Genomic DNA, 21,302 nt, shown 5'->3' with positions numbered 1-21,302 from the left:
CTGAAGAAAAAACATGTGGATTCAAATATGGATAAGGCAAACTGGCAAAGTTAATGCAAACAAATAAATTCAAATGTGAATAAGCCACAGTCATCTGGAAGTAAACGGTTTTAACGCTGCCCAACTAACAGTATCTACATCAGCATATGTAAGATGACGTTTTTTAATGACATTTGCAAAATTCAGTGCAGTTTAGGTTATTAATTGTCAAGTGCTTAGGGAAGCAGGCTCATGCAGGGCATGGGTTTCAAAAATATATATCAAGCATAGGATACAAGTAGCACTTCAGTGCTATCCCTCAGTTTTCAGTGGATTTGTCTTCCTTCTTCACTACTGAACTTCATATTCTTAATATTATTTCTACAGAGTCTTTTTGTGAAACAGAGAACATGCAATGGATATTTCTATGACTGGTTTAAAAATTAAACTGAATAAAAATAGACTCCTACCTGTGGAAATAGAGGTCTTTCCTCCTTAACTTTCTTCACACAATCTGCTACAAGCCTCTTCATAGCTTTGGGACAGTTCTTGTACAGTTTACTGAGGTCTGGAGATGCATAACCTCGACCAACCATAAAAATGATCTAAACAAGGAGGCACAAACACAGCCAATCTGAACACCATTGGTGTGAATTACTTCAAGCCATTTAATACAGTCTTTAATGTGGAAGTACTGAAGGCAGGGAGGCAGCAGGTCCTACTGTAGTCAAATGTTTGTCAAAATTAATGAACTGGAATTGTGGTCCTGCTTTTCCAATGTACGACATTGCCAGTCTAACATCTAAGTGACACCGCATAGTTAGTTCATAATTTCTTCATGTATTAATTTTTATATAATTTATAATAGCAACAAGACCAGAGTCTAGAGCGTTTTCTGACATAACTTGCTGGAGTTGAAGGCTTCAAGTGACAAAGAACACAAACTCCATCCAGAAATCCAGTCCAATTTATGTCATTACTCATTAATCTACCAATGCATTTTGATTGATCAACACAAAACAGTATTTTTACGTTTAACTAAAAACTCCTTGTCAGACCACATATCTATTTAGAGGAGGCTATAAAGCAGAAGAAGGCCTCTTACAATATTTAAATGTGAAGGAAATTTTTTTTTCTAAAGATAAGCTTCAGTTTTCTTAGACTGCAAGCTAAGATGCAAAACAGCGTCTGCAGGTTTTGTTTCTTCTCGAGTAGCAGAACATTGACTCAGATTTAGCAATACTGTTATTCAGGCGTTAATGAACCTTACCAATGTGATCAAGGTGGTTAACAGACATCTAGTGATTTCTTGGCCCAGATTAAGCTAATATTATAACTCAGGATTTGGTCTGTACATATAGCTTAATAAAAATATTGCAAGAACTGTATCACACTTAAATATAATTCAAAACTGCTAAATTTCCCAAATAGGAATCCAATTGCCTAACATTAAATAAAGTTGCTGAAATAAGAGTCTTACTACAGGACATGGGGAAACGTTCCATCTGTTTCAGAAATAAATACTGGTATTTATTTGAATGGTAACAAGACAACCATGTTAATACTACTGATAGGCCAATGTTTTAGAACAGGGATGGATGTTTAAAGCTTCCACATAATTCAAATATAATGGCATTCTGAGAATTTAATGGGATTGTTTCAAAAAAATCCAAGTTTGTTTTCTAATTTGATGTTCAAAGTAGTTACAATTTAAGGGTAACAAATGTGGCCTTCCTGTGGTTTCGAGTATGGACTAAGATATTCTAGATCTTTTTAGCCAACAGTTTAACTAGTTTTCTTCCATTACTCATTACTAAAGCTTCAAAAAGAACTCAGATCAAAAGACACTAGAAATAAAGTTGGCCTATGAGTTCAACAACATACCATGCCAGTGCAGATTACTGGGGGAAACATATTTATTAATAAATTAATAGGATACTTGAATTTGGCAAAACATTCAGGAATAGAGAATATTTTTTTCCACTAATTTATTTTTAATTCAGTAAATTTCAGGATAATTCCAAAGTGTCAAGATTCCTAGATATTAATGTGCTACTGTTATGCTGGGTCATATGAAAGAAGTTCTGTATTAAAATCACAAATTAGTTTGATTCCCCATAGTTTAAATTCCAGGGTATTACTAATTAAGAGGTCTCTTGGGTTTTGGTCTCTTATTTGTACTGTTTCTCTCCCTCTCTGTGTGAAACCTGCAAGCTGCTAATTGCGTTAGTACATCCTAAAACAGAGTCTGTTCTCAAAGCAATACTTTGTAACAACAACTACTCACACAGAGAGAGAGACTCAAAGGGATACTTTGTAACAGAAACAGCACACAGAGACTCCCCGCCCTTTTGTTGTATTCATCTCGCTTTGTTAACAATTGTGATTAAAATAAAGAGGATGTACGTGGATGGATGCTTGGTGTGGATAATAAATGAATGATCAGGGAGGTGCAAACCTAAGAATCCACTGTTGATCAGCTGAAGAAGGCGTCAAGTGGAAACAACCAGAGGACCCCCAGAGGGCAGACTGGAATCCACCCAGCAGCCTCAAGGATGGGAGAACCGAAGAACAAGATAACATCTGGCAGCATGGAGCCATCAGGAACGTGCCATCTGCTGATTGCTTCAGCAACAGCATGATGAAGCAATTCCCATAGACTGGCATAGGAAGAAATTCCTATAAAAATGGACTCTAGAAACGGAGAACTATGGGGTCTGATTCTGCAAACCAACTTCCAGGAGCATCAGATGAGCACCTGACAAGGCCCTGCTCCCTCCTCGTGTCCCTCCTGGCCGGTGGCTTGGCACGAGCAACTCTAAGGCTGGTAAATATGATAACAACCTTGCAGAACCTGTGCGTGTGTATGAATGAATGTGTGGATAAATATGAAATTGAATGGAATGTTATAGCTATAACTAACTGCTTACTATGACTCTTTCTGTATTCACAATAAATGTGGCATTTTGCCTTATTCCCTTTAATAAGATCCTGCTGGCTTTTATTTTATTGGTATAACATTACCTTCCTGGTAGAAAATCTAGACAACTGCAATTAATAAAATTTTCTTTATAAATAGGCTCAAACTAGAACTTCATTAGGCCAAAAGGCCCATGATTGAAATTAGAGGAGTTCTCACGTCTCTGCTAAGATTCAGCAGCAGTATGATAATTCACTACAGCGCTCTGCTGCAACTTTACTACTCTAACACCACAGAATACTGATCACTTGAATAAACCCACGGAGCACTTTATAAAGTTCTGGTATGCCAGGAAGTATCCTGTCCATGGTATAGATCAGAGATCAGCAACCTTTGGCACGCAGCCCGTCAGGGAAATCCGCTGGCGGGCCAGGACGGTTTGTTTACCTGCAGCTTCTGCAGGTTCAGCCGATCGCAGCTCCCACTGGCCGCAGTTCGCCGTTCCAGGCCAATGGGGGCTGTGGGAAGCGGCGGCCAGCACGTCCCTCGGATGTGGCTAGCTGTGCATTGACACTGCTGGTATTAATTTAAGATGATTTACCACATTATTATAGTGTCTACATAAACTATATATCCCAGGGAAAATCCTAATACAAGTTAAAAACATAAAATGTAAACACTTTTGCACACATTCAGTAAACAGATTGCATATTCCCCAGAAATACAATGCATTATACCAGAGTTGAATGTTTCTCACCTGATCTCGGTTGTTAATATGGGAGTATGGCAGTTCTCCTGTCATCAGTTCATATAATACTATTCCATAGGAGTAGACATCTGACTGAAAACTAAATGGGTTATTATCCTGCATCCGGATCACCTCTGGTGCCTTTCAAAAAAACCAAATTAACAGCTACATTAACTGGAAGAAAACAACATTAGCTTAAGACACAGGATAAGTTGTTAACTTTCTACTCTAGTAAAGGAATTTTAAAAATAACTATAGCTATGACAGATTTTGGTAACTATGCAATTTGCCTCACAGTGGATCAAACCCACTACACTGGATGATAACTAACAGAGAAGCAACGTTCACATTTAACAGTTTACCATTAGGTAAAATACTTACTATTCTTACTCCTAGTATACTATTGTACATGTAAAGCGGCAAAATTAAGCATAATTACTGGTTCAGTTCCATCATTGTCAATTTATAAACTAAAATAACCAAGACGACAGAAGGAGCAATCTGCTTTGCTGAAAAGAACAGCAGCCTGTACATGGTTTCAGTAAATCTGCACAGGTCCTGATGTCCAGACAGGCAAATAAAAACAAAACAAAAAAATTTCTCTGCAGAATTTCTCACTTTGCCACAAACATATGTATTTTCACATATCATTGATAGTTGCGCACATATATTGATCAGGCTTGGGATCAGAGAACAACATAATGCAGGGCCCAGCATATTCTACTAACCTTTTAAAGCTACTAAGTAAGTGGAGTGAAAAATGGGAGTTTTTCCCAACAGTGGACATGTACTAAAATAATACACCCACATTCCCTGTGGAAGCCACACACATCTTTATACTTCACCTATTTTCTTGCTTTTCTTTTAGTTTTTTCATATAAACACCAAACGTTATATTTTAAGGAACTTTTTTGTGTCTTAATCACTCATTTAAAAACTAACAGAATTAGAGCATGTGTTGTGATTCATAGGTACCAGTCTTTGGCCTTTGTACTGTTGTTAAAAGGGGTTGGAGGAAAGAAGAATAACGTATCAGCCTCCAAGACTTGGGGGAAAAAGGCAGAAAATCCAATAGTTCCAAGCCTGATGGAGGGAGTGGATTCCCATGATAAACTGTCTTTCTGTTTTAACATCCTGATGCCAGAGACCACAGGGCACTGTATTTAAAAGGAACATCATCAATTGACAGGTTTCAGAGTAACGGCCATGTTAGTCTGTATTCGCAAAAAGAAAAGGAGTACTTGTGGCACCTTAGAGACTAACCAATTTATTTGAGCATAAGCTTTCGGGAGCTACAGCTCACTTCATCGGATGCATACTGTGGAAACTGCAGAAGACATTATATACACAGAGACCATGAAACAATACCTCCTCCCACCCCACTCTCCTGCTGGTAATAGCTTATCTAAAGTGATCACTCTCCTTACAATGTGTATGATAACCTGGATTTGTACTGGAAATGGCCCACCTTGATTATCATACACATTGTAGGGAGAGTGGTCACTTTGGATAAGCTATTACCAGCAGGAGAGAGAGTTTGTGTGTGTGGTTTTTGGGGGAAAAAAAAAGGGGGGGGGACCTGGATTTGTGTTGGAAATGGCCCACCTTGATTTTTCTCTCCCCTACCCCCCTTTTTTTTTTCTCCAAAAACCACACACACAAACTCACTCTCCTGCTGATAATAGCTTATCCAAAGTGACTACTCTCCCTACAATGTGTATGATAATCAAGGTGGGCCATTTCCAGCATAAATCCAAGTTTAACCAGAACATCTGAGGGGGGGGGGGGGCGGGGGTAGGAAAAAACAAGGGGAAATAGGCTACCTTGCATAATGACTTAGCCACTCCCAGTCTCTATTTAAGCCTAAATTAATAGTATCCAATTTGCAAATGAATTCCAATTCAGCAGTTTCTCGCTGGAGTCTGGATTTGAAGTTTTTTTGTTTTAAGATAGCGACCTTCATGTCTGTAATTGCGTGACCAGAGAGATTGAAATGTACTCCGAGGGGTTTATGAATGTTATAATTCTTGACATCTGATTTGTGTCCATTTATTCTTTTACGTAGAGACTGTCCAGTTTGACCAATGTACATGGCAGAGGAGCATTGCTGGCACATGATGGCATATATCACATTGGTGGATGTGCAGGTGAACGAGCCTCTAATAGTGTGGCTGATGTTATTAGGCCCTGTGATGGTCTCCCCTGAATAGATATGTGGGCACAGTTGGCAACGGGCTTTGTTGCAAGGATAGGTTCCTGGGTTAGTGGTTCTGTTGTGTGGTATGTGGTTGTTGGTGAGTATTTGCTTCAGGTTGGGGGGCTGTCTGTAGGCAAGGACTGGCCTGTCTCCCAAGATTTGTGAGAGTGTTGGGTCATCCTTCAGGATAGGTTGTAGATCCTTAATAATGTGTTGGAAGGGTTTTAGTTGGGGGCTGAAGGTGACGGCTAGTGGCGTTCTGTTATTTTCTTTGTTGGGCCTGTTCTGTAGTAGGTGACTTCTGGGAACTCTTCTGGCTCTATCAATCTGTTTCTTCACTTCTGCAGGTGGGTATTGTAGTTGTAAGAATGCTTGATAGAGATCTTGTAGGTGTTTGTCTCTGTCTGAGGGGTTGGAGCAAATGCGGTTGTATCGCAGAGCTTGGCTGTAGAGGATGGATCGTGTGGTGTGGTCAGGGTGAAAGCTGGAAGCATGTAGGTAGGAATAGCGGTCAGTAGGTTTCCGGTATAGGGTGGTGTTTATGTGACCATTGTTTATTAGCACTGTAGTGTCCAGGAAGTGGATCTCTTGTGTAGACTGGACCAGGCTGAAGTTGATGGTGGGATGGAAATTGTTGAAATCATGGTGGAATTCCTCAAGGGCTTCTTTTCCATGGGTCCAGATGATGAAGATGTCATCAATATAGCGCAAGTAGAGTGGGGGCATTAGGGGACGAGAGCTGAGGAAGCGTTGTTCTAAATCAGCCATAAAAATGTTGGCATACTGTGGGGCCATGCGGGTACCCATAGCAGTGCCGCTGATCTGAAGGTATACATTGTCCCCAAATGTAAAATAGTTATGGGTAAGGACAAAGTCACAAAGTTCAGCCACCAGGTTAGCCGTGACATTATCGGGGATAGCGTTCTTGACGGCTTGTAGTCCATCTTTGTGTGTAATGTTGGTGTAGAGGGCTTCTACATCCATAGTGGCCAGGATGGTGTTATCAGGAAGATCACCGATGGATTGTAGTTTCCTCAGGAAGTCAGTGGTGTCTCGAAGGTAGCTGGGAGTGCTGGTAGCGTAGGGCCTGAGGAGGGAGTCTACATAGCCAGACAATCCTGCTGTCAGGGTGTCAATGCCTGAGATGATGGGGCGCCCAGGATTTCCAGGTTTATGGATCTTAGGTAGTAGATAGAATATCCCAGGTCGGGGTTCCAGGGGTGTGTCTGTGCGGATTTGATCTTGTGCTGGAAATGGCCCATCTTGATTTTCATACACATTGTAAAGAGAGTGGATGGGCTATTACCAGCAGGAGAGTGAGTTTGTGTGTGTGTGTGTGGGGGGGGGGGGGGCGGAGGGTGAGAAAACCTGGATTTGTGCTGGAAATGGCCAACTTGATTATCATACACATTGTAAGGAGAGCGATCACTTTAGATAAGCTATTACTAGCAGGAGAGTGGGGTGGGAGGAGGTATTGTTTCATGGTCTCTGTGTATATAATGTCTTCTGCAGTTTCCACAGTATGCATCCGATGAAGTGAGCTGTAGCTCACAAAAGCTTAGGCTCAAATAAATTGGTTAGTCTCTAAGGTGCCACAAGTACTCCTTTTCTATTATCAATTGAATTTTTTAAAATTGACTCATTTTAAGTTTGACAGCACCTACCCCCTAAATAAGATGTACAGAAGTGCAGGGGAAGTTTTTAAATTCTGTTTCAAAAGACTCCTAATGTTTTTCTGCTTTCCTAACACACAAAAATGTTCAAAGTTAACAAACTAAAGAAATCTTCCTCTCCCAACACCACCAATCTCTTTCAAGTATAATAATTGAATGTGCTATTTGTAATAAATGTAGGCATACAAGTTTCAGAAATGTGATTTTCAAGTTGACTGACTAATCATTCTTTTTTCATGATGACAAATACCATCAATATGAGGCTTCTCTATGAGTACATGCGTTCCTATTCACAAATCAGCAGTTGATATAATCAGCAGACTTTTATTCCCTAATAGAATTTATACTGCAAATATTTAACAATGAAGAAATGTTTGTAAAAGAATGTAAAGTTAAGGTTGAAAAAAAAGAACAGATGGTATGCTAGAGCCACTACAAAACACAGAAATAAAATCAACTTGTGCCCTGACAAATGCAGCCAGAAACTGATTGAAAGAAACATGGCTGAATGATTCTGCTCTCATAAACCCAGACATAAACCACTAAATAGCTTTCCTTGATCAATTTCTTCAGAAACCTTCTACCAAATTTTTTTTTTTTTTTGGTCTGGGGTAGGGATGAGGGGAGTGACCAAGCATGCTAAGAATACCAATGTGGATATTGCCGCTGAAGCAGAGACTCAGTCTAGCCACCTAAACTCAGAGCCACGGGGTCACATGGGCTTGAGAGAGCCCAAGCAGTCACCTGATCCACAGAGCTGTTTTTTTGGATTAAATGCATTACAGAATTCATCAGTGGAATTAAGAAAGTTAGAGCTTTTCACACTTGGAGAGGGAAGCTATTTGGAACTGAAGTATTGACACAATGATACATGTTTCCATCTCACTGTATTTTTTTACATTTCTAAGTTAACCTGTTGAAATGAATGGGGTGATTCAAAATTCTCAGTGCTATTGTTTCAGGTGGTTTGCAGACTTGAATAAAACAGCATTGGTTTATACTCCATTCAAGTTTTCCCGATTTTCTTCACAATCATGAGGACTAGAAACATGGATGTTTTTGTTTTAAAATTTAAAAAAAAAATCTTGGATTCTGTGGCAGAACTTTTTTATACACACATAACAGCAGTGGTTCTCAAACTTTTGTACTGGTGACCCCTTTCAAATAGAAAGCCTCTGAGTGCAACCCCTCCTTATAAATTAAAAACACTTTTTATATATTTAACACCATTATAAATGCTGGAGGGAAAGCAGGATTTGGGGTGGAGGCTGACATCTTGAGAACCACTGCATAACACGGATTGATTCCAAAGTTCCACAGTGGTGTGTAAAAGTAGCAAAATAGATATTACTGTTCAGAAAAAATTGTCACGCCACTGACATGCATGAGGATATCAGCTACTACAAAGGGCCAATACTGTAGGAAAGGATAAAAACAACGATATTCCTCAAAGAAAGGGCAGGTCTCCCCTAATCTACAACAAAGATGAATTTGGACCCCTAAGAACGTTGGTATAACCAAAAAAACCCACACGGGAATACTGATATTTCATGAGTCTTGACAACAGAGGTAGTCAAAGTGCAGGCCACAACTGCCCTCAAGCTTTACTATAAGGTGTGACTAGTGGAGGCTATCAAACCAAGAATTGAATGCTCCATCTTGATGAAAGCAGCCCTCTGCTCTGTGGAAAACATTTCATCATCAGGTTAACTAACAATACTATGAAGTTATTCATTAGTGAATAGATCCAGAAAGTCATACAAATCTATGTCTACCTATGTTTAATTCTAAAAGTTCTTTAAAGAGTACCTAGAGGCTAATATATTTTAGTATTAAAAACTGTATGTTCTAAAAGTAGCACCATCTTTATGTGTAAAAAGAAAAGGAGGACTTGTGGCACCTTAGAGACTAACCAATTTATTTGAGCATGAGCTTTCGTGAGCTACAGCTCACTTCATCGGATGCATAGCTGTAGCTCACGAAAGCTTATGCTCAAATAAATTGGTTAGTGTCTAAGGTGCCACAAGTACTCCTTTTCTTTTTGCGAATACAGACTAACACGGCTGCTACTCTGACATCTATCTTTATGTGTATAACTTGCTTTCTCAACAGAGCCTGACAAATCCACTTGCCAACAGCTAGTTCAGGGGTGGGTAAACTACAGCCCACAGGCTGGATCCGGCCAGCCAGCTGTTTTAATCTGACCCTTGAGCTCCAGCTGGGGAGCAGGGTCTGGGGCTTGCCCTGCTCCAGTGCTCCAGCCAGGGAGCAGGGTCAGGGGCCATGCCACACAGCTACGGAAGCAGCAGCATGGCCCCCCCTCCAGCTCCTACGCATAGGGGCAATCAGGGGCCTCCGCTCTGCACACTGCCCTATGCCAAGTGCTGCCCCTGCAGCTCCCATTGAGACTGCAGCCAATGGGAGCTGCACGGGTGATACTTGCAGACAGGGCAGCATGCAGAGCCGCCAGAACATGCCTCGCATAGGAGCGGGAGAAGGGACATGCCACTGCTTCCGGGAGCTGCTTGAGGTAAGCGCTGACTGGACCCTGCGCCCCCTGAGCCTCTCCCTGCACCCTAACCTCCTGATCCCCCTCCTGCCCTCTGAACCCCTTGATCCCAGCCCAGAGCACCCTCCTACACCCCAAACCCCTCATTCCCAGCCCCACCCTAGAGGCCGTACCTCCAGCCAAGCCCTCACTCCTCCCTGCCCCCCCCCCCCCGGTACTCCTCTCCCCCATCTCAGCCCAGAGCCCCCTCCTGCATTCTGAACTCATTTCTGGCCCCACCCCAGAGCCTGCCCCTCCAACCACAGCCCTCACCCCTTCATGCACCCCAACCCCAATTCTGTGATCATTCATGGCCCACCATACAATTTCTATTCCCAGATGTGGCCCTCGGGCCAGAAAGTTTGTTCACCCCTGAGCTAGTTGCTAATAAGGACTTACCAGAAGTTGCTGAATAACCTAAGCTTTCATGTTTCTACCCCTTATGGTTACAAAGATAAAAGTTCCAAGTGAGAACCAAATCCATCAATATAGTGCTGTCTTCCTGAATCTGCAGACAGCCTAAAATAAGAACTAGGAAGTGCCCAAATCTTGGCCCCAGTTCACAAAGTCTGAAAAGCCAGACTCATCCTTGTGAATTCCTCTACAATGGCAGAGAAATATTTTTCCCCCATCAAGTGTTCCTTCTATGCTATTTCAGTTTCCAAGTGTGGGTTATTTGGAATATATAGGCAAAAACCAAAGCATTTGGTCTTTTGCCACTTAAATCAGTGTCAAGTATTCCCTTTCCCTTCAGAGTAAATGAACAAAGTGTTCTAATTAAACAGAAAATTGTACTTATGACAGCAACAATAAAATCTCAGTAAATGCCTTGTTCTGCTATCAACAGGAGCACAATCGAACCCTAAATTGGGTCCTTTATGCATAACAGAAACCTTTTCAGCTCCTGCAAGAGAGTTGTAAGTAATGCTTCCTGGCTGAGAATTTGCTAGAATATAACTTACTGATTCTGACACAAAATCATCAGAATAGATATTTGAATTTAATCGAAGACCTATAGAAAAGTTTAGAAAATGTACTTTATTGATGATCTGTAAAGTCTAAGCCAAATTGAAAGGAAAATTTCAAACAGCCTTCAAGTTTCACTTTTGCGAGTGTTAGGATTCAGTCTTACATCTTTCCTTCATAAAATGAAATCTAGCAAAATAAATCTTATTGGAACAACATGTCAAATATGTCAAAAAAAAAAAAACCCACAGAGCTCCTAAGAGTACTAAATATAAAAATTTTAGTGGTCCTTTAATAATAAATGTCCATTATCAGGTAAAAAGGAAAAAAAGTTTCTTACCCAACTCCTTAGAGTATTAATTTGAAACATTTTAACAAAGTTTTCACTTTCATCATTTATATTCTTTTCTTTTTTTTTTTTTTTTTAAAACCTTCACTCAGTTTTCACAATGAAAAAAGATTGGTCAATATCATTTTCCAGATTATGTTCTAAGACAACACTGAAAGATTCACACTGCCTCGGAATAATTTAACTCAAAGATTTACTGAATTTTAAATATTTTAATTAACACATTTTAACAGTCCTGAATTTTAGTATTAGACTACCTGCAAGTGTTACTTTAAATGTAAGCTCTTGGTGTTAATATGGGCTGGCAGTCTTCATTGTTACTCTAGATTTGTGGTCTGAGAAAAACCAGGAAATGTTTGTTAAGAATACAAGGATGCTTGGCTAAGATTTGTTTATGGAAGATAAGTATACAAATAATCTAAAACATAATAGCAAACAGAAAATTGTACCAAAAATGCAATGCTTCATAAAAGCTTTACTCCCCCTTTCTTTTGTGTAATATTTTTATTTCCTAGAACTAATTTAAACCTATCGATTTAAAAAACTTAACTGTTTATGAGAAAACATATCACATGAATGCCAAATGCTAAAGAAAACTTCATATAATCCTTGCTCTTTAAACATTAAAGTTAAAACTCTAAATGCCAAAAATTGTCAATCCTAAGTGTTCAGCCATATCCTATCGGTTTTCTCTAGTGCCCATCATTGTAGTACCTAATTCTTTAGGGCTCTTTAGTCAAGTTCTTGATGCTACGAACATATGTATTTAGCATTAATATAGGGCATGATAAACCTGGACATGAATAAAAAAAAAGACAGAAAAGGAATTAACTGTCAATACATTATAGCCTAGTAAGAGTTCAGCTTTGGAAGGAACGTTGAAATATAGCAACCCATAAAGTATTGGACTATAATCTCAGAGAATGCAAAACTATGCTATCTTGAAGTTGTGATGTAGCTGAAAATCATCATTCAAAATGATCACAGCACATGCACTTTCCAGTGTCAGAGCAATAACTGTCTAGTACAAATTATTTAGATTTTATTTGCAAATTTGATACCAAAACAGCACGCCACATATTAAAAACTACTAAAAGGAGGGAAGAACTCTCTACCTTCACAATCTTACAGTTTTGGTTGACTGAAATACACAAGATATACCAAGAACAATACAAAAACCTAAAATGTACAGTTGAATACAATCCAGAGCACGTTTTCTAAGTTTAAGGAAGTGTGAAACTATGCAATCATTAGATTGTAAAGGGCAAAGTGTTATTCAGATGATCAGTCCTTAAAACAAGTACCACAACCGAATGAATTTCGGGAGTATTTTTTCATGAGTAAGGACTGCTTGAATGAGTAGGGGGATTGCAAGATCAGAGCCAAAAAGCAGTTGACGCCTTTTATGGCTAAACGGCAGCTATTTGAATTCACATCCATTTTGTTTGTTACACATGGATTGCATGATTACATAGACTACTTTAAAGCTGCAAACTATGTCCAGCTGTTCTGATATCGCATGTTCTGCCATTAGCCAAGAACAAAGTTATGTAACACTTAAGTAAACTTACATCAATCTTCAACAGGAGTCCAATTTTTCCAGTCCATTGCAAGCAGCGAACATGCTGCAAGCATTATGCCAAAGTAGTAACAAAATCCTATACTCAAGTAACATTTAGCAGCTGATGCAAGCCACAAAAGCAAGGGTGGGGATATAATGACTTGTTGCATTATGCCTAGGTAAAGAAGGGGACCATCAGTGTGCAGTGAAATTTCTATGAACAACAGGGTGTGAAGAGGATAGAGAAGAAGCCTTAAATTTCTGTTCCTTACTTGCAAGTTTCAAACTTAATACTACTTTGTCTATATTTCCTTAGAACTGGCATTTAATGGTAGAGAAAACACTCTATAAGGTATTGTTACTCTTGCTTGTATAAAAGAAGAAAGACAACACTTACTATTCTATATCCTAGTTTTACAGACAGGAATCTTAATAGAAGCATGAGATGCCTAAATAGTGTTAATTATACCCTCTTCTGTCAATATATGCTACAAGAGTCCTCATAGATATCAACTATTGACACAAGGGTAGTTTTGGTCCATAGTGCTAACAGGAATTGCAATTCCTTTAAAAAAAATTCACTTATTGGTTTCAGTTTGTTAGAAAGCAGTATATACAAGTAGGAAACATTGAAAAAGGTAAGAAAGAGCCAGAGCCATGAATCAGAATTAAGTGAACTGATCAATACAACCCAACATAGGAACTGTGTAAAAAGGTAATTTCATATTTGAGACAGAATATTTAGATAAAAAGCAATTCACTTTACTATTATTTCTATTTCTCTCTTGCTATTATTCAAGATGTGTACATTAATAAGAACGCATCCTCTCTCACGTCACTCTGTTTGATCCAGTAATGAAACCACACCATGTGTTGGTAGCAATATCATATCTTTCACAAAGCGCCTTACAACTTCTTTGCAAAATCAAATGGGGAGAAAACTAAACAGATCATAGAATCATAGAATATCAGGGTTGGAAGGGACCCCAGAAGGTCATCTAGTCCAACCCCCTGCTCAAAGCAGGACCAATTCCCAGTTAAATCATCCCAGCCAGGGCTTTGTCAAGCCTGACCTTAAAAACCTCTAAGGAAGGAGATTCTACCACCTCCCTAGGTAACCCATTCCAGTGTTTCACCACCCTCTTAGTGAAAAAGTTTTTCCTAATATCCAATCTAAACCTCCCCCACTGCAACTTGATTAGCAAAATGCATTTAAGTAGTAAATAGAGCATCAAAGGAGGGCACATAAATATTTCCCCCACAGTGTGACCCTCTTTCAAAGGTACAGTAAGTTATACACATGTTACTCCCTCCAAGTGGTTCAGGAAAAAAATATTTCCAATTTAATCAAAAGTCAAAACAAATACACTCCACAGATGCTGAGTTGGAAAACAAAAAATTCTCATGTCCTGCCAAGTCTACTATATTGAATGTATGCAGTAGGGATATACATTACAAGAATATGCAAGTATGCATATTAGCAACAGGGATTGCCCATGAGTAGCTTCATAAAAAAAAAAAAATTATCTGTATAGTAGCACAGGATGTTCTTTATGAGTTGACTGAAAGGTAGAGACACTCATTTGCTCAAAGTCACCTAGAACAGTGGTTCTCAAAGCCGGTCCGCCGCTTGTTCAGGGAAAGCCCCTGGCGGGCAGGATCGGTTTGTTTATCTGCCGCGTCCGCAGGTTCGGCCGATCATGGCTCCCACTGGCTGCGGTTCACCGCTCCAGGCCAATGGGCCTGCGGGAAGTGGGAGCCGCGATCAGCCAAACCTGTGAACGCGGCAGGTAAACAAACCAGTCCGGCTTGCCAGGGGCTTTCCCTGAACAAGCGGCAGACCAGCTTTGAGAACCACTGACCTAGAATGATATTTTTAAAGTAGTGCCAACAAAATCACTACAGGGGCTTTACAGAAACACAATAAAATACTAATCCAGCAACACTCAACATTTTTTAAAATCCCATCACACCAAGGGAACAAAAATTAATAATTTTAATAATCTGCATATTTTCTAAAAATTAGAATAATTAACATTTCTGCTATATGGCAACGGCTGAAGCTTACTGGAGCCTAATGTGCCAGAATGGATGATTTAAAAAAAAAAAATATTTTGAAGCACAATACAAGCAAAATGCCAAACTGTTCTAAAGAATTCTGACTCTTTCAACCCTTTAGGTAAAGCAAATATTTTGCTGTCCTATCAAAACCATTTTTAAAAAAATGACACTTGCAGGACTGACAGCAGCATTTGTTCTATGCTGGTAAACCATTCTCAGACGTGAGCACCGAAATAAGGAAACACAGGACGCCCACATCTCCATGGATAAGAGATCAAGTACCCAAAGGAACTTACATGCTTTGGAACAACAAAGTACCTTTGACTAAGCAATTAGCTAATTAACGAGAGAGAGAGAGAGAGAGAGAGAGAGAGAGAGAGAGAGAGAGAGTGTGTGTGTGTGTGAGTGAGAGAGAGAGAGAGAGAGAGAGAGAGAGAGATTTATTTACGTATTTATTTGCAATTTCCCTTTGTTTTATTTAAGGTATAATTTTGCATATTATCAAAACAGTTTGAATCAGATTATTCTCCCACTGACAAAACATTTTGAATTTGCACATAAACGAGGCAGAATTAAAAAAATCAGCAAGTATTTTTCTTACCATCCAGAGGATTGAACCGGAAGGCTGTTCCACCTGCTGAGACCCACTCCATCTGGATTTTACTGTGGCCAGACCAAAATCTCCTATCTTCACTGTGAGGCCTTCATGAAGAAATATATCTAAAAGGTTGTTTAGGAACTTCTGCAGAAATTTTGTGTAAATCAGACTGGATTTTCTATCACCTTTACCAAATGGTTTCGTTTTTCTCACATTCCAGTCAGTGGGCCAAGAGTTTTGCCCAGTTTCTGTATTTGCTCTGATTCATTTCATGCATTACCTCAATAGGTGGTAGTTAAAAACATTTTCCTAGCTTTGAAATAAATATAATCCCAAATACCTCCCCTTTCATTTTATTCATATTTATTGTGCCTACACTAACATAACTAACACTCAGGGAAAATGCAAATATTTTAGCAGAGGGGCTGGAATAACTATAGGAGATGGCTCAGTATTATTGTTTAGTGCACTAGGTACTCCTGGGGGAATTCTGCGCCAAAAAATTAAGCATTCTGCACACAATACTTTCAAATTCTGAAAAATTCTGCATATTTTATTTGTCAAAATAAAACTATATAATCACACCAGTTTCAATTATTTTTGGTCATTTATTTCAAAATACCAAGTATGTCTGCAACAATACAGACAACAAAAAAGATTCAGGAAATGTTTTTTGACAAATAGATTCCTTACTACGCATATTAATACAGAACTCGGAGTAATAATTCATTTAAACTACAATACAGAACCATATTTCCAACACCCCTCAGAAGCAGTGCAAAGGCTTGGGGGATGTCGGGGTAACAGAGGAGCTATGGGAGAGGGAAGTAATTGCTGGGAAGGAGCCTGAGTGTGAACTTGGAGGGTAGCTGGGTTTGGGTGGGAAAAGCATGGAACAGGTTTTTGTTTTGGGGTTTTTTTGGGGGGGGGGGCAGGCAGGGATTGTTAGGGAGCTTCCCCCATGCAGACCCTGGCTGACCCCTAGTGTCTCTCATTCAGTCAGTCACATCTGCCCCTGTCCACATGTGTCCCTCCACCCCCACTTAAGACACCCACTCCCCCCATCCCCATGTGTCCTTGCACCCCCTTGTCCACGTGTCCCTCCACCCCCAGACACTCCTTCCCCTCTATCCCCATGTGTCCCACTCAGCCACCCCCATCCCTATGTAGCTCTGCACCCCCTCCCCCATCACCATGTGGGCCTGTTCCTCCCTCCCCCTGCATGGCCCTGCGCCTCCACTCCCATTCATCCCCCTAGTCTGTCCTCACGCACAAGCCCTTATGAGCCAGTCTGATCCCCTCCCCTCAGCAGCACCATGAGGACTGTCTCCCCCAAAGCCCGTCTCCTGACCTAGCCCAATAGGCACTGTGAAGAATGCAGGCTCTCTCTCTTCCCTAGCTGGCTGGGAGCAGCTGCTCTGTTCTAGAGCCAAGGCGCCCTCTGGTGTGCAAAAGGTGGAACTGCAACAACTTTCCAGCAGAAGCTTTTTTCTGCACAAAAAAATAAAAAATATGCACAGCTAATTAATTATGCACATGCAGTGGTGCAGAATTCCCCCAGGAGTAACTAGCCTTTCATCTCTACCATAGCTAAGTTTAGATCATAACTCTCACAACAGTTCATGTCTGTATCTGCATATATACCTAAGTAGGTGAAAAAAGCACACAGTTTATCACAGAATTCAAAATAAGTGGAAACATTTATCACTGGAAACAGAAACCAAATTAAACTCATCTATCTGGTGCTCATTGTTGGGGGGGTGTGCCAAGAAGCTTAATTTAAGAATGTCACTCAATTGAGAGATCTACAGTCTGTAGCATGGGATATAAGTCTTACACAGTATACCAATCATTAACAGCTCCAATATGTTCTTTAGTAGTGGTATTGTTCCAGAAGGAAAAACACACTTCAAAATCTAATTCAAGAATTGATTAAAAAAATCTAATATTCTGGAAGATTCTATAGATGTGTCAGAGAGAGCTATCCCTTACTCTTCTTATGATATCTGGTGAACTCGAGGGGAAAAGCAGACTGAAATAAAATGATATAAAAGATAGTTGCAATTATAAATGTATCAATAGCAATTTTACACTTAAAATGATTAGTCTTTCATCCTCATTGAAAACATCAACACTCATTTGTTTACTGAACAACTGAAGTTATCTTTGTAGAAATTCTGCCATTTAAGAAAACAGCTTCCCCCCCCTACATTCTGCTGAGGCAAGTTTGAGTTTGTTATTTTGCCAGTTTCAGTCAACATTCTACTTGGTAGTTTCAAAGCCAGAGACTTGTATGAAGTTCATAAGCCAGAGATTTGCCAGATATTCAGTTCATAAACTAAGCTCCTAGAATAGAATTTTCTTTTAAATTACCTACACATAAGCCTCACATATCAAGAAAAGAAAAGTGACATGCAAAAGGAAACTGCAGAATCTTTATTTAGTATGAATTATTCAACAGGTATGCTGCTAGGAACATAATAGTCAAGTTCATTATACATTTTCCTTTCCCAATTTTAGAATCAAGAAGATTTTTGGCTCAGTTTCCACCAGAAGTTTCCAGATTTTTTGTGTTTTTGGTCATCTAATCCCATGTGAAAGTAATCAAAACAAGAGTCTAATTTCTGTCCTAAATTATCTTTTGAAGCTGGGGCTATACTGGAAGTCAATTAGATTAGAATAGGCCAGGTTTGCATCCCAAGATTGTATATGAACACAGGTAAGAAAGACAAAGTGTATAAATATATATTCCATACATCCTTACCTGGCTGGAGAATGACTTCCTCTTGATCACGAAAGAGAACTGGTTTTTTTTTGGTTTGTTTTTTTAATTGTTGTAATTTTAACTAGGATGTTTCAACTTCACAGGAAGACCTTCAGAGTATTTATATTCAGTCATCAGTCTGATACCAATTTAAACAGTTAAAGGAAATTTGACGAATTAGAGAAAGGATACTATTTGATTTCATGTCTCTGTGGATGATATTCTTTGCATGTAAATAGCTGTGAAAAGAAAAAAATGTTTTAAAAATATATCAATTGTTACATATATATTTATACTAATTTGGCAAACCAAATTTAGTCTAAATAAATTTTTTTACAAAAGCTACCTGAATAAATTATAAGATTATATCACTAAGTGTTTTAGGGTTATAGTTCAACTTGTTCTAAACTTAAAACTTGGTCCTAAACGCCCTTTGGCTTCATAGCATGTATTTAATTTTACCAGTCCACAAGACTAAAAACAGAAAATAACCATCATTTCTGTACGTTCTCCATAAAGTTCTTTTTGTGCTTATGCCCCATTTGCTGTTTACGTATCAACATTTGCCTTCAATAATGAGAAAATACTATAAGAACTGTGTCATTCCTTTCCACATGAATTGGTCAGTATCTTTTCTTTTAGAACAGCCAAAGAAAGGGATGCAACTCACCACTAATGTAAAATTATCTTTACCTAATATTGCATTCCATTAACCTACATCAACCCAAAATTACACTAGTGAGGTTGAAATCAGCTTAAAATTGTCTGCCGATAAACTAAAGGTTAAACTATATCTTCCAGCTGCTTCTCTGCAAAGCAAACCAAACGTTGCACACATTGCTAATTAAAAACATACTGAAAATTTGTGAACTGCCCCCATCTCTGAAAGGCTGTATGACAGTGTTATCCTGTGTCTCAGATTTAAGAGCAAGAAAGAAAAGATTATCTAAATGTCACGCAGCACCGACAAGAATTTTTAAACTTACTGTAATCTTCCTGCAACCTGTGCTGACAGATAATTATAAAGGCATACTGGCACCACTGTAAATATATAAGAAACTGCAGGGATTTTCTATATTAATTTTTTTAGTTGCTTACAATTTGGTTTTAAAATTTATTCTGAGCCAAAATTTACACAAACTATCTGCCTAGCAAAAACTGTAAATATATTTCACTGTTTTTTAAATCAAATTAACTTCCTTAATTTTTATTACATAAAAGGTTACTAATTTAAGATACTTTTCTATACATAAAAATGGATTTGATTTTTGATAGAACCCACACAGGGAGACTAGGACTAGACTATGCAAGGTAAGCATACTGGGACCGGGATGAGAAGCGTGGACTGGGTAGGCAAACAGAATGGACTGGGGTGGGGCAGAGACAGGACAGGCACAGGTTGGAGGGGATGGGGTGGAAGAGTCTCTGACTACTAGAAACAATTTCCTCCAAAACTCAGAACACAGCCAAGATTCCTTGAGTCTCACCATTTCTTTGGTGTCAGCAAATATCTATGAAACCCTGTGGCAAAGCCTGTGCTCCACCTCCTCTAGTGCTGGTGCACAAAGAGGAGAACCTATTAGTTACTCCATTAGCACAAGTGGCAGAGGTCTGAGTGGCAGATCTAAAAGTTCCACCACTGCTGAGAACATACACGCGTATCAATATAATGCCACATGGTGGACTTTGTTTTTTCAGTTTGCTTTTTTAAAAGCCTTGGAAAGTAGAAAAAAATCTACATTAGAAAAACGTTAAGTTTGCAGAATCGGGCACTCAAACATTAGGAAATGCCAGAATTAAGATTTCCCATGCAACCTTAATTCAAATCATCTTGTGCATATGCGTTAGGATACGGTCTTTGATTACATGATCACATGCTATTTTTCTCCAGTTTTTTGTGTATAATACAAATGTACATTTTAAATTATATGACAGGAGGATTTTAAATTGTGTTTTTAAGAAGCTCTGAAACATTAAAATTTCTAAAATGTTATTCAGACTTTCAGTCCCCAAACAACATTATCTTCCCTAATAATTTGTACACAGGAGAACCTCAGAGTTACGAACTGACCAGTCAACCACACACCCCTCGTTTGGAACCGGAAGTACACAATCAAGCAGCAGCGACCCAAAACAAAAAAAGAGAAAATACAGTATTGTGTTAAACGTAAATTACTTTAAAAAAAAAAAAAAAGGGAAAGCAGCATTTTTCTTCTACATAGTAAAGTTTCAAAGCTGTATTAAGTCAATGTTCAATTGAAAACTTCTGAAAGAACCACCATAACATTTTGTTCAGAGTTACGAACAACCTCCATTCCCGAACTGTTCATAAATCTGATGTTCTACTGTAACTCTTTGAGGGTTTGGTACCATGTTAATATCTATTATACATTAGGACAATGTTTCTTTTATGTATTAGTTGCTCCTAAAGAAGGTCGACAGATCAGAATAGACAATTTCTAATCCTACTCACTCCATTCCTTGTGCTGTCTGTCGGGCAATATCAATGAGCTGAAACATTTGGAACTTGGTCTCTTGTACATGCAGGTGCTTATACAGACTGCTCCCTTCACACCACTGCGTAACAATAGCCAGATTATCTTTAGTCATGTAGCCCATGAACAGCAAAATATTAACATGCCGGGTCTTCCTAATGGAAGAAGTGGAAAGGAAAAGAACATATATCTTCTTTTAAACATTTGTAAAGTTCCCTGAAATGTATTCTTGGCTAAGGAGACATCAACGTATTTAGATCTAGAGTTTAAAAAAATTATTTGAGGAGCATGTGGATGCATATGTGCAAGATGTTATTTTTAGAAAACAACATACCACAATTACATCTTAAAAACAGGAAAGATAGCAGGCATGTTTTTTAAAAAAAACCCTACCAATTATTAACTTTAAAATGTTTCTTCTTAGTTTCAATAAAGTTACGTCA

General features: G+C 39.0%; 1 protein-coding gene across 13 annotated transcripts in view; it reads right to left on the bottom strand.

Moving 5' to 3' along the window:
• The window catches only part of RAF1 (Raf-1 proto-oncogene, serine/threonine kinase), a 96,949-nt gene that overhangs the window by 4,188 nt on the left and 71,459 nt on the right, over positions 1-21,302 (bottom strand). For 10 of the 13 annotated variants that reach the window (XM_073352235.1, XM_073352233.1, XM_073352230.1 and 7 more), the window contains 6 exons: positions 20,838-21,014; positions 18,557-18,603; positions 15,604-15,722; positions 3,657-3,788; positions 3,347-3,475; positions 450-584 (listed from right to left, as the gene is read on the bottom strand). In XM_073352235.1, coding sequence (XP_073208336.1) covers positions 450-584; positions 3,347-3,475; positions 3,657-3,788; positions 15,604-15,722; positions 18,557-18,603; positions 20,838-21,014 — 739 coding nt within the window. The remainder of the gene's footprint in view (positions 1-449; positions 585-3,346; positions 3,476-3,656; positions 3,789-15,603; positions 15,723-18,556; positions 18,604-20,837; positions 21,015-21,302) is intronic. The other 3 variants (XM_073352242.1, XM_073352243.1, XM_073352240.1) reach the window with 2 other exon arrangements.

Source organism: Lepidochelys kempii, chromosome 7 (assembly GCF_965140265.1).
Source record: "Lepidochelys kempii isolate rLepKem1 chromosome 7, rLepKem1.hap2, whole genome shotgun sequence".
Classification (NCBI taxonomy): domain Eukaryota; kingdom Metazoa; phylum Chordata; order Testudines; family Cheloniidae; genus Lepidochelys; species Lepidochelys kempii.
The sequence above is the reverse complement of the archived record's forward strand: the minus strand, read 5'-3'. Positions and strand labels throughout refer to the sequence as shown.